Source organism: Lotus japonicus, chromosome 2 (genome assembly GCF_012489685.1).
Source record: "Lotus japonicus ecotype B-129 chromosome 2, LjGifu_v1.2".
NCBI classification, from domain to species: domain Eukaryota; kingdom Viridiplantae; phylum Streptophyta; class Magnoliopsida; order Fabales; family Fabaceae; genus Lotus; species Lotus japonicus.
The window spans coordinates 69018876-69032349 of NC_080042.1; the positions used below are offsets into that span (position 1 = coordinate 69018876).

Sequence of the window (13474 nt, forward strand, 5' to 3'; positions counted from 1 at the left end):
CAAATTAACTCGCAATCATGGTAGTTGAATCGCGTATCGTATCGTGTATCGGAAGACCTATTTTTTATCTCATGTATCGTATCGTATTATGTATCGTACGATACAAATACACACAAAAATAGGTTAAAATGAAAATTATATGATATTGCGGAAAATATATGATATTATATTGATAGGTAAAATGATACATGAGCAGTATTTATAGAATACAAATGACTAAAGACCTGGGCACTATTCTAGCCTAAAAATCAGGGAAAATATTCTCTCTATGAATGCTAATAACATTAACATAAAAGTCCTAATTAGTTGTACAAATCAGACTCTAATTATTCTAATTAGTGTGCTAATTAATTGCATTTGACTTTCAACACTCCCCCTCAATCTGGGTGGAAGATATCTATCATACCCAGATTGGATCTGATATTTTCATATATGTTCCTTGGAAGAGCTTTAGTCATGATGTATGCTGTTTGCTTGCATGATGGAATGTGATCAACACGTATAATCTCTTGATCAATTTTCTCCTTAATGAAATGCCTATCAATCTCCACATGCTTTGTCCTATCATGGTGAACTGGATTCTTAGCAATGCTTATAGCAGCCTTGTTGTCACACAGTATTCTCATGGTGTAATTGGTAGGAATTCTGATCTCATTCAGCATTCGTTTGAGCCAAATTCCTTCACAAATACCTTGTGCCATAGCTCTGAATTCAGCTTCTGCACTACTCCTAGCTACTACAGATTGTTTCTTACTTCTCCAAGTTACCATATTTCCCCATACAAAGGTGCAATAGCCTGTGGTAGATTTCCTGTCAGATAAGCAACCTGCCCAATCTGAATCAGTGTAGACTTCAATGCCCCTGATTGAGTTCTTCTGAAAATAAAGTCCTCGACCAGGTGATCCCTTTAGGTATTGGAGGATTATGTTCACAGTCTTCATGTAAGTCTCAGTTGGGTTTGACATGTAGCGACTAGCCAAGCTTACAGCAAAGCCAATATATGGCTTGGTGTGAGTTAGATAAATTAATTTTCCAACCAGACTTTGATATCTATCTTTATCAGCTGGTATACTTTCCTCTTCACTTCTTTTGACCGGCTCTATGGGGGTATTAGCTGCTTTGCATCCGAGCATCCCTGTTTCTTTAAGTAAATCCAGAGTGTACTTCCTCTGAGAAACATAAATGTCATTCTTCGTCCGAGCAATTTCCATCCCTAGAAAGTACTTGAGCTGGCCCAAATCCTTGACCTCAAATTCGTTTGCTAAAAGACTCTTGAGATGTTTGATTTGGTCATAATCGTCTCCTGTAATAACGATATCGTCAACATAGACAATGAATAAGGCTATCTTCCCATCCATAGAGTGCTTAGCAAACATAGTATGGTCTGTTTGGCATTGAACAAAACCATCTTCTTTGACAACCCTTGTTAGTCTGTCAAACCATGCTCTTGGTGATTGTTTTAGGCCATATAGTGATTTACGGAGTCTGCATACCATGTTTGAAGTGTTGGGTGATTCAAGTCCTGGAGGTATTTGCATATACACCTCTTCTTCTAACTCACCATTTAGAAAGGCATTCTTTATATCTAGTTGGTGAAGAGGCCAATCTAGATTTGCTGCCAAAGATAACAGGACTCGAACAGAATTGAGTTTTGCCACAGGTGCAAATGTCTCTTCATAATCCACTCCATATGATTGTGTAAATCCTTTTGCAACCAACCGGGCTTTGTACCTGTTTATACTTCCATCAGCATTGTATTTGACTGAAAATATCCACTTGCATCCCACTGGCCTCTTTCCTTCTGGTATAGTGGTGATTTCCCAAGTCCCATTTTTTACCAGTGCTTGAACTTCTTCTGTTACAGCTGCTGCCCATTCAGGTTTATGCAGAGCTTCTTGAATGTTTTTGGGAATTTCTATGTTGTCAACAGCAACTACAAATGACCTGTATTTTTGTGATAACTTTCCATATGAAACATATCTCTCAATAGGGTGTTGAGTACAAGTTCTCACCCCTTTTCTCATGGCAATAGGAATATCAGTGTCAGGTGCATTCATGTTAACAGTAACAGAATTAGGAACAACATTACCCGTAGGGACTTCATTTTCTAGGGCCTGGTTGGACTCATGGTTCTGCGTTGGAGTTGTGCTCGACTCTACTTCCTTCCTCCTTTTCCTTTCATAAGTCTTCAAGTTTCCTCCTTGTACTTTTGGGTCTTGATTCTGTTGGGATGAAGTTAAAACTTCAACTCCATCATTTTCAGTTTCTGCTACAACTTCTGCTACAACTTCTGTTGTCCTTTCAATTGGCTTAGGTACAACTTTTGCTGTCCTTTCAATTGGCTTAGGTGTTGTTTCAGCTGGCTGAGAGGAGGCTTGGGTTGGTAAGGTTTGTGCAGGTTCAGTTTGTTCAAGTCCTAAAGATTGGTATTCCAAAGTTTCAGTTGGATACCTGTATGATTGCTCCCCCTGAATGCCAACTTTGGTATAATAGGCTTGATTCTCAAAGAAAGTTACATCCATAGTGTGGTAGAATTTTTTAGTTATGGGAGAGTAGCACCTATATCCTTTTTGGTGGGGAGAATAACCAAGAAAAATGCACTTGATAGACCTTGGGTCCAGTTTGCTACGGAGGGGGTTGAGGTTGTGGACAAAGGCTGAACATCCAAAGACTTTTAATGGAATGGAAGAAAGGATTTTCTGGCTGGAAAGGTGGTTTGAAGTGTGGATAATGGGGTCTTAAAGTCAAGGATACAGGAAGGCATTCAGTTTATGAGATATGTGACCGAAAGGACAGCTTCTCCCCAAAATTGTTAGTAGCCGACATGATTGATCTAGTCACTTCCAGAAGGTGTCTATTCTTCCTTTCTGCAACTCCATTTTGTTGGGGGGTGTCTACACAAGAACTTTGATGAACAATTCTAACCTTTTGAAGGTATGAAGTTAGAGCAAGATTGTAAATCTCACGACCATTGTCAGTTCTAAGTATCCGAATCTTGCTTTGAAATTGTGTTTGCACCATGTTATGAAATACTTAAAAAATCTTCCCAACTTCTGATTTTTCCTTCATTAGAAACACCCAAGTGACCCGTGTGTGATCGTCAATGAAGGTGACAAACCATCTTGAGCCAGTAATGTTGTGAACCCGTGAAGGTCCCCATACATCACTATGGATTAATGAGAAAGGTTGAGATGGTTTATATGGTTGTGGTGGGTAATGGCTGCGAGTATGCTTAGACAATTGACAAGTTTCACACTGAAAATTCTTCTGGTTTTTATTGAATAATGAGGGAAAAATCTTTTCCAAGTACATGAAATTTGGGTGGCCTAATCTGTAGTGCCACAACATTACATCATTTTCACTACTTGGAACTGTTGCTACTGCATAAGAATGGGTTTTCAATTCTTCTGATTTTTCAACTTTGAGGAGGTAGAGTCCAGCACACTCTTTAGCATTGCCAATCGTCTTCCCCGACTCCAAAATATGAAATTCACACAGGTTATCAGAGAATTTAGCAACACATTTCAAATCTCTTGTAATCTTGCTAATGGACAACAAGTTACAATCAAGTTCGGGCACATATAAAACTGATTCAAGTGTAATATGTGGGGAGATAATAACTGATCCTTTACCCATGACCTTAGAATGTGTTCCATCAGCTATTCGAACAGTGTAGTTATAGGGACAAGGAGAATAACTACTAAACAAAGTTAAGTCTCCAGTCATGTGATCTGAAGCTCCTGAGTCAATGATCCATGACTCTATTTTTCCTTTGCTAGTGTTTAAGGCATATAAGAAATTACCTTTTTGAGCCACTGCAGCAATACCACTTTTTCCTGCAGTTAACATGGTCTGCTGAAGGAGTTTTTGAAGAGTCTCCATTTGTTCTTTGCTGAATGGTGATGAATTAGATATTACCTCAGAGTTTTGGTGGTGAACCATAGTGTTTCCTCTGCCTTCCTTGCTTTTGAATTGTTTGGCTTCTGGAGGTTTTCCATATATACTCCAACAATTCTCCTTGGTGTGGCCTGGCCTCTTGCATTGATCACACCAGGGGCGAGTTTTCTTTGTTGGTGGCTGAGGTTGGTTTCCTCTTGCTACCATTGCAGAGCTTTCAGTGGATGGGGCTGAGATGGATGTCCCAAGCATGAGTTTCCTCCTGCTTTCTTCCCTTCTTACTTCTGAGAAAGCTTCCCGAATTTTTGGAAGTGGTTTAGTTCCAAGGATCCTTCCACGAACCTCATCAAGATCCTTGTTTAGTCCCAATAGGAACTTGTAAATTCTCTCTTTTCCGACCAGGTCCTTGTATTTCTTCTGATCCTCCGTACAGCACCATTTAACTTCTTCATATATGTCCAGTTGCTGCCAATGTCTGTTGAGTATGTTAAAATACTCAGTAACTGAGGATTCTCCCTATCGAAGGTCATGGAGTATGCTTTTTATCTCAAACACAGCAGATGTATTGTCGACATCTGAGTACGTCTCCTTCACTGCATCCCATATATCTTTTGCAGTGTCATAGAATATGAAATTTTCACCAATTTCATTTGTCATGGTGTTGAGCAGCCATGTCATCACTTGGCTGTTCTCAAGTTGCCAATTTTGAAGATTGGTGTCCCCTTTCTCAGGACACTTGGAATCTCCTGTGATGTAGCCTTCTCTTCCTTTTCCTTGGAGGAAGATCGTGACTGACCTTACCCATTGGTTATAGTTCTGGCCATTCAACTTATGACCAGTGATAAGGTGAGTAAGCCCGTTGTGTGAGCTGGTCGGAAATGATCCAGCCTCCGCCTTGAGTGACTCATCAGATTTTTGGTCTCCCATGGCTTGACGGTGCTAGGTTAGGGATGGTTCATATCGAGCTCTGATACCATGCGGAAAATGTATGATATTATATTGATAGGTAAAATGATACATGAGCAGTATTTATAGAATACAAATGACTAAAGACCTGGGCACTATTCTAGCCTAAAAATCAGGGAAAATATTCTCTCTATGAATGCTAATAACATTAACATAAAAGTCATAATTAGCTGTACAAATCAGACTCTAATTATTCTAATTAGTGTGCTAATTAATTGCATTTGACTTTCAACAGATATATATAATATAATTAAGCAAAGGATGACAAAATGCAAGTCTTCATCTCCTCCAAAATCATCAATAACATGACAAATGCAAAGCACTTCCATACTTGCTAAACTATACTTTGATCATACAACTTAATAACAGAGGTGAACGACCTTGAAGACTTGAAGTTGAACCTGTTGGTTTTGATTCTGATAGAAGATGCGTTGAAATTGGGGGTTTTAGGGTGATTTCAATCCCTAAATTGATTGGGTCAGTTTGGTTGACCCACTTTGGCCCAGATTCAAAAAAAAAAACGCAAAAAAAGGCTTAAAATAACAAATATGTGAATCGGTGCGATACATCTTCGTATCGCGATACAACGGTATATGATACGATACAACCGATACAGGTGCGATGCAGGGACAATTCGATACACAGTTACGATACGTATCATTAAGCTAAAAAAACGTATCGTATCGCGTATCGTATCGGCATATCGTACGATACTTACTACCATGCTCGCAATCATTTTATTTTTTTTTGAATAAATCTGATCAGATGCTAAACATTGTTTAGTGTTGCGGTCGACCCAGAAGTCTACGACCCAATAGCATCTCAGTTGGCCTAATAGGCTAATACAATATTTATTTGAGTCAGATTATAGCAACGAGAGATACATAAGAGAGTTAGGCAAAATGGATCTAAATTACCCTCGTTTGATACCATCCTTTTTTAAGAGAGAAGTCAAACATGCTACCGAGCTACTGTTTGCTCTTTTTGGCTTTTGCAAAGAAATGAATATGAGAGTTGGCTTTAATTTTCATTCACCGATATATCCTTGTTGGTGGGTTATTAAAGCAATAAAATATGTATATTTTGAGGGTAAAATTGTCTTTTAATGCAAAAGTAATAATCTATTTCCTTTTTCTTTCCAACCAAACAAAGGGAGAATACTAATTCAACGTTATTCTTTTTTTTTGTTTTTATATTTCTATTATTCCAAACAACCTACCCAATCTTTTCTTTTCTCATCTCTTTCTCTCTACTCATCTTCTCTCTTTCTCACTTCTCTCTTTCTTTCTTAAACCAAATAAAACCTTAAGGTCTTACAATTAATTCAAGTGTTGTATGAGCTGACTAACTAACTTAACAAGGAACAAAACGTCTAGTCCCGACTAAGGCTGATCTGTCGCGCATGACGACTTTTCAAATAACTAACAAGCAAGATTAGTTGCCTAGAAGCAACTTTACGTTCGAAAGCCCAACTACAAGGATTCCAAGAGACGTGCAAAGGCAATGACAATGACCTCCAAGCCTCTATATACACGTGCAATAGTTTATTTACATTTTTTTTCAACAAAATTCCAAGTTCTTTTTAAATTCAAAGATTCTCTCTCCGCCAACTTGAGCCTCGAAGTACTGTCTTTTGCAAGTACATTTATCATCGTGCCCACAAAACCCCGTCGTAGAACCGTAGCATATCAAGGTTCTACACCACCATCGGAAATGAGGAGAGCCGAGTAATTTAGTAATGTTTTGGTTGGGTTAATTAGTATATTTAATTACTTATAAAAGATTTACTTTTCCGATGTACCAAAAAAAAATAATAGGATTTAAATTTTCTGTAAATCAATCTTCCTCTTCCTCTTGTAACTAAAAAAATTTCCGTAAATCTTGCCTGAACTACATGTAAAACCGTATTAAATATTTTTCAAAATGTACTATGAAGAACATTTATATCTGGATTTAGTTGAGAACTATATATAAATGCATGTTACTTTTTTTTGGTACATCGGAAAGATAAATTACACCTGTTAAGAATCGATTCCTGGACCTCCCCCCTACCCAACTCATATGTCCCCAGCTCCTACCACTTGAGCTATCCTACGGGGACATAAATGCATGTTACTATTGAAAGTCAAATCATCATCTTCCAAGGACTAAAATAATGCCTCCATATACAAGTAATTAAGGACAATCTAAGATGTTGAATATAATCAATTTATATGATTATCTCTTTTCAATTAATCAAACCATACGCGATGGTCAGGGTCTTAGTTAGTAAGGTGTTTTATGATTAACTATGTTTTGAAAGCTATTTAGCATTTGTTAATGGACACTAAATAAGCTTAATTCGGCTGCAAGTAATAAACTAGAAGAAATTTAAACTCGGCGTTGGCTCTAAATTGAGTGGTTAGGCTACTTTGCTACATAATTATTATAATCAAACCTTATAAGTCAAAACTCAAAAGAATATTTTTAGGATATCTATATAGTATATGTAAGCTATCATTATATAAGATTAAGAAAAAAAATTCTCAACCATATAATAATATATTAATTGTTAAAATAAAAATTATTTAATAAAACATGGTCATTTTAATATGTCACCTAGCTAACCTTACTATATATGGTAGTTTAATCCTTGTTCGACTGAAAGAAAGAAGTTCAGGGTAGGGATATATCGTGCAACTGTTTGGTCAAATTGGATTTCTTGGAATGATCAAGTTTTAAATTTCACAAGATTTTGTTTATAAGACATTGTGGAGTTGGTTAAATTAAAATTTTGATAGTGGTTCAAGGCAAGAGAAAAACAGTTTCATATACTTTTTGTCGGCAGTAATAGAATTTATGAAATATAACTCAACTCAAAAGCTAGTTTCATTTACACTATATATGGTATGATGTAACGGTGATCGACACCATTGGTGCTTTCTTAACGTTAATCAATTATGAAGCTCAAAGGTCCTCATTAACTGATGAAACTGAGGTGCTGGCTCGAGGATGACCCTTCGTATTCACGCAGGTCTTGTATGATAGTGTTGGGACCAAGGGAGTTGGGCCTTGATGGTTGTTCTCGTCGTAGCTCATTCTGGGCTTTGAAGGAAGAGTAATGATGGATTTGTGGTCAAATAAGGTACCTTCGAACATGCACTGACAACTGTTTGCTCTGCTAGGGTTTAGAAAAGGAAAGAGAGTCGTTCTTCTTCCCTTGGGGAGCTACTCCTTCTCTAGGGAGGTTTTATTCCTTGCTTTGGTAGGTTTTTCCCCACAATAGGTGGGTTCTCCTCCACTTCAGGTGGATTTGTTACCCAAATAAGTGAATTTTTTTTCTCTCCTTGTTGTTCTGGGCTTTCCCTTTACCCTGGCCACCACCATCTTCACCCTCGCCTCCACCATGGCCACCTCTGCCGCCATCATCAACCACCGCGAGCTGGTTCGTTGTTCCAAGCCTCCACCTTGCTGTTGCTGCTGTTGTGGGCTCTGTTGCAACCTAGATCTAAGGCTAACATCACCTTCATCTCTCTCTAGCAGGGATCTGGGTTGATATGGAGTGTCTCTGGCGTGGAGGAAGCCTAGCCCTGTCGTCGTGCTACCGCCGCTGTTGTGCCTCAGCCACGACCCTCTGCATCTACGTCCACTGCCCTCCTCACTCCCTGTTTTGTTATGAGTCTGGTCAAATCTTCAGATCCCCTTTCCACTATGCTGGTGCTATTGTCTTGACTACCCTTTAGGCCGCTGAAGTTATGATGGACTTCCCTGAAGGCTTTTCAGAAGGCAACTTCAGCTGAGTAGATTGAGTTGCAAAGTTGAGTGGTTGAGTATAAATGGACGACATACACTACTCTAAATGTCATTTTGATGCTCTGGTGTTAGCTCTCAGGATTGTAGGGTTCTGAAGGTTTTTAGTCTTGTTGGTTTCTAGTTCTAGAGTGAGCAGACCTTAATCTTATTGTTTTACATGTTTTGCTATGTTGTATCACTCTTTGTTGTTGCAACTGAACTACTTTGAGTTCCCTCCCCCTTGTAGAGTCGTAAACGCATTAAGTTGGGCTCAATTGAGTGCCTCGTGTTTATGTTCAACTTGTAATATGGCTGGGCATTCTGCCCATTATCAATGAATCTGGAACTACTCTCCTTTGACCAAAAAAAAAAAGAAGGAAGAGTAATGTGTCTAATGAACTTGCGTTAGATTTAGGGGGCATCACAAGCATTTTAACAGTTGGAAATCATATCAACTCTTCTCAATATCGATTCTACTCAAAAGCATTAAGGACATGATCCATTAGTCTTGTTGCTTGACTCTACTAGTATGCTTATAGGCCTAAAAATGCTCCATTGATTTAAAGAAATAGGAGAGAAGATTTTGATTATTGATAACACCCCTAATGTCACTTTCTCTTGGATTACTATATGAAGCTCCATCTACATTAAATTTAAGGACCCCTTCTCTAGGAGGAATCCAATTACCCAATCTATGTGCTTTACCTAATCTTAAACCTTCATAATGATAGTTAATATCTAATGCTTATGGTTTATTTCTCACATTTTAATATAAAAATGGAAGTTTTCTATCATGTCATTTTTAATTTAGATGATTGTGTTATAAATATTAGATAGTAAGAGACATGAAACTTTGGGGATCTTTCTATTATGCTAACAAAAGCAAACCATAAATGAATTTGGTCACCACATTTTTCATCTTAAGTCATTGCATGTATGAGTCATCTCACTTATAAATTTTTCACGACTTTCTTTCTCTTCCAATATAGCAATAATTACTCACACTTAATATCATAACATATTGCGCTTCCTTTTTCATATTAATCATTAGACGGTTAATTATTATAAAACTCTATTATACATCATGTTTTAAGGGTTGAGTATCCCTTGTTCTCCCATTAATGCAAAATTTGCTTATCAAAAAAAAAATACATCATGAAATAATATTTACTACACTAATCAATTATTTATTAGTTAATTATAACATTTCTATCATGACATAATTCCGCCTATGCTTATATGTAGCGCCGATTCCAAGCCCAAACACAGAAGAGGGTTGTGTTAGGCCTCAACAACCAACATAAAATCTTTCGATATCTCAATATCAATCAAACACTACATATAAGTTAATTATAAAAGTGCAACATTAATGAAGAAACACCGAAAAGTTTTAGAATTAAGTTTCATTTACATTTCAATATAACTGGGAATGAGATGGAGAGAAGACAGATAAGAAAAAAATTGAGTAATAGATGTGAAGTTTTTCTATAAAAAATGGTTTCTCAATATGGTCCTCTGATTTCACACGGTAGAGCATGTGGTGGACCGATATTTGTTCTATAACATCATGCCCGACACGAGGAACACAAAGTATAATTAATCGTACAATTAATTATGCCTTAATCAAGCCAGGCTATTATCCATATAAGCCTAACACATAACCATGAAAAAAACATATATATCTAGATTTTGAAATGTAAGCTAAGTGTGGGAGAAGATCATACTTTATTGATTCCAACCTTTTCATGATTCTGAAAGGTGAAAGCTATAGGGCCTGTAGCTAGTTGGTCTTTTGCTAGCTGTAACTTCAAACTAACTCCAAAGTCTAAACTCATCAAAGTCAATGATAAACGAAAATTAACAAATCGGGGTGATTAATTACTTAGTCAAATGATAATTAACAATTCAAGAGCACATTGGTAATTGGTTTACAACACAACCAATCAAAAAAGTTCAAGATGTCTACAGATACTTCGCATAACACAAATATTCTTCATAATGTAATGACAAATTTGAAATTTCATTCATTGATGGTAATCCACTCTAATGATACAAATGACTTACACGGCAGAACTTGCTTAAATTAAGCAAGCAAACAAGGATTGATGATACACTTCAATAGAATCATCAGATTTACACTATGTGCTTTCAGGACATGACTTTGACTTTGCTGTCACCCGAATAAAGAATTTGTCAAAATGGCCACAACCATTTGGAAAAAAAGACTGATAATAACCGCTACAGTTTCACAACCATTTTGGAGACACTGTTAAAGATAAAAAAAAAAATGTAGTAATATATCTATTTCTTTTGTGTCCTTATTCTTTCCATGAACTTACGTATTCTCTTTAGTGCAATTTCCAGCGTCTGCTCACTCATGTTTGCAAAGCAAACCCTGAACCAACCCGGTTCGTCGCAACGGCAAGAGCATCCTGGAGAGATATTCAGCTTCACTTCATGCAAAACAGCATCCCATAGCTTCAATTCACCTTCCCTTGTTGGTTCCTCCAAAAGAGGACTCAGATTCATCCAGCAAAACAACCCTGCATTCCCTTCCAAGTACTCGATCCCCGCGCTTCGCAAACCTTCAATGATCATTTTGTACCTCTTTCTCAGCCTCACTCTGTTTGTCTCAATGTAGTTCTGAGTGAACTCCTCATTGGACAACATGGAAGCCAACAAGTGCTGAGTCTGAGAGGAGATCAAGGTGAAACTTGACATCCTCCGAGCGGTTGTCACGACCTTGTCGTTGTACGAGTAAATAGTCCCAACTCGGAATCCGGGGAGACCGAGATCCTTGGAGAGACTATAAACAATGTGGACACGCTCGGCCTCTTTGTATTTGCGGGCTTCGAGAATCTCCGCCACACTTGTGAATTCTGTGGCGGAGAAAACGGAGCCCGAATAGATTTCATCTGAGACAAGATGGATGTTCTTGCGTGTGACGAAGTCGAAAAGATCCTCTAGGACTGAGCGTTGAATTGTTATTCCTAGTGGGTTTGATGGGTTTGTGATTAGTACACCTCTCACTTTGAAGTTCATGGCTTCTGCTTCTTTGTATGCAGCTTCTAAAGCTTCAAGGGTGATCTGAAAATTGTTTGAGCTGTCACAGTGGATTGGAACTATGTTGACTCCAGTTCTCCACCTTAAATCTCTGTCAAATCTGCCAGAGAAAATAATTCAGTATGTGTCTTAGTTTTAATACACATATTTATAGTTTCATGCCAATTGGACATGTTATATTGTGCTTGTAATATTGATCATTGTATAGCTTGCACATAAAGCAATCTGCTACGCGCTTTCAAGTTCCAAAGAAGATTAGGTTTGAATTTTTAATTTTTAATCAAGTAGCAACTTTTCACTAGACATTCAATAGACACAATAGACACAGAGTTAGAAAAGAAGAGAAAAGAGGAAAGTAATTAATGTGATATTTGATAGAAGAAATAGATAGAGAGAAAATTGGGTGTTCGCTGGATATCTGCACTGTTTGTATGTCTGAGTATCGTAACTGTTTTTTATACCTCAAATATGTTTGAAAATTCTTCTACAACTCATTCAAAAGCCAAAACCAATTTTAGTGAGAAGCTTCTAAGTGTGTCAGGATTGATTTTGAGAAAAAATAAATTGATCTCTAAACCAGGTATATTTGGTAGGATAGTTCTTATGAGTGAGGCATAATTGATTATGGTAAATAGATTAAAGAATGAAATGGGTAAGAGATTCTTACCCAGGATAGTAAGGGGTTGGAACAAGTAAAGCATCTCCTGGATTTGCTAGGATGAAAGTTAAGAGTTCATTGGCAGCAGTAGCACCAGCAGTGAGGACCACTCTTGCAGGGTCAAATTTGGCTCTCCCTCCTCTTATTTGTTCCATGAAGCTAGCCATTGCTGTTCTGAAGGATTGAAGTCCATGATAGTCTTGAAACAAAGCATTCTCTCTGAAACCAGGAGCTCCTTTTCCCCATGTGGATGCCTCAGAGTGTTCTTCCAAGTACTTCTCAAGCAAATCAAATGAAACCTGACCAATGAAAAATGAGTCAGTGAGTATTACTATAAGTTGTTGTTGAAAAATGGACTTTTACTTGTTGCCTTGTGGCTTTTTATGTGTACTTACTTGATTCTCTGCCAACCCCATTTGGATAACACCAGAGGGATTAGTTAACTCATGATAGGGGTTTTCATCATAAGCTTTCCATCCAGCAAAATAGGGAGAGTTTTCCCCATGAGTTTCAGAGGTAGCAATGTTTGAAAGCTCCACACAAGGTTGCTCAATCTCAATACCCATAACTAGCTTCCTTGTCAAAAATATGTACAGAAAGCTGATGTGGGTAAGAGAGAGAGAGCTAGAGAACTTGAGGAATGAAGAGAGCGTTGAATTGAATGATGAAAAGGTTTGTTTAAGGGTCCTCTATATATAGGCTTTGAGGATTGAGACAGAGAAAAAGGCCCTTTCAACTTGGCTGGCGCGTTCAGCACAAACAACAGAGAAAAATATATAAATTATTGATGATTCCCAAGTGTAAGCAAATCAGAACTAGTTCACCTTTTAGGCTTTTACAGGAATAGTTTATCAGTGGCGACTTGTGACAACTGTTATACCTTACTGCCAGATCCGCACAGAAAATATATGGTGGTTTGGGGTAGATGTTTTGCCATTATAATTCTCCTTTGGTAAAGAAGTCTCACATTACCATTCAAGATAATCCTATGAGAAGACAATCATTGCTTTTAAAGTAGTTTAGAGGTAAAGTTTGATCTTCCAAATTCTAATGAGAGTAGATAGTAGTTTATAACTTAGTAATGATTCTTGTACCACTAACAATTAATACATATATTTT

At 37.6% G+C, this 13474-nt stretch overlaps 1 protein-coding gene across 1 annotated transcript; it reads right to left on the reverse strand.

Moving 5' to 3' along the window:
- Positions 1–10635: 10635 nt before the first annotated feature.
- LOC130739087 (1-aminocyclopropane-1-carboxylate synthase 7-like) lies at positions 10636–13029 on the reverse strand. The gene is made up of 3 exons (XM_057591314.1): positions 12751–13029; positions 12365–12654; positions 10636–11797 (listed from the first exon to the last, which is right to left on the reverse strand). Exons 1-3 carry the CDS (start codon positions 12919–12921, stop codon positions 10936–10938), a joined length of 1323 nt encoding a protein of 440 aa, XP_057447297.1. The 5' UTR covers positions 12922–13029; the 3' UTR covers positions 10636–10935.
- Between the last annotated feature and the right edge of the window lie 445 nt (positions 13030–13474).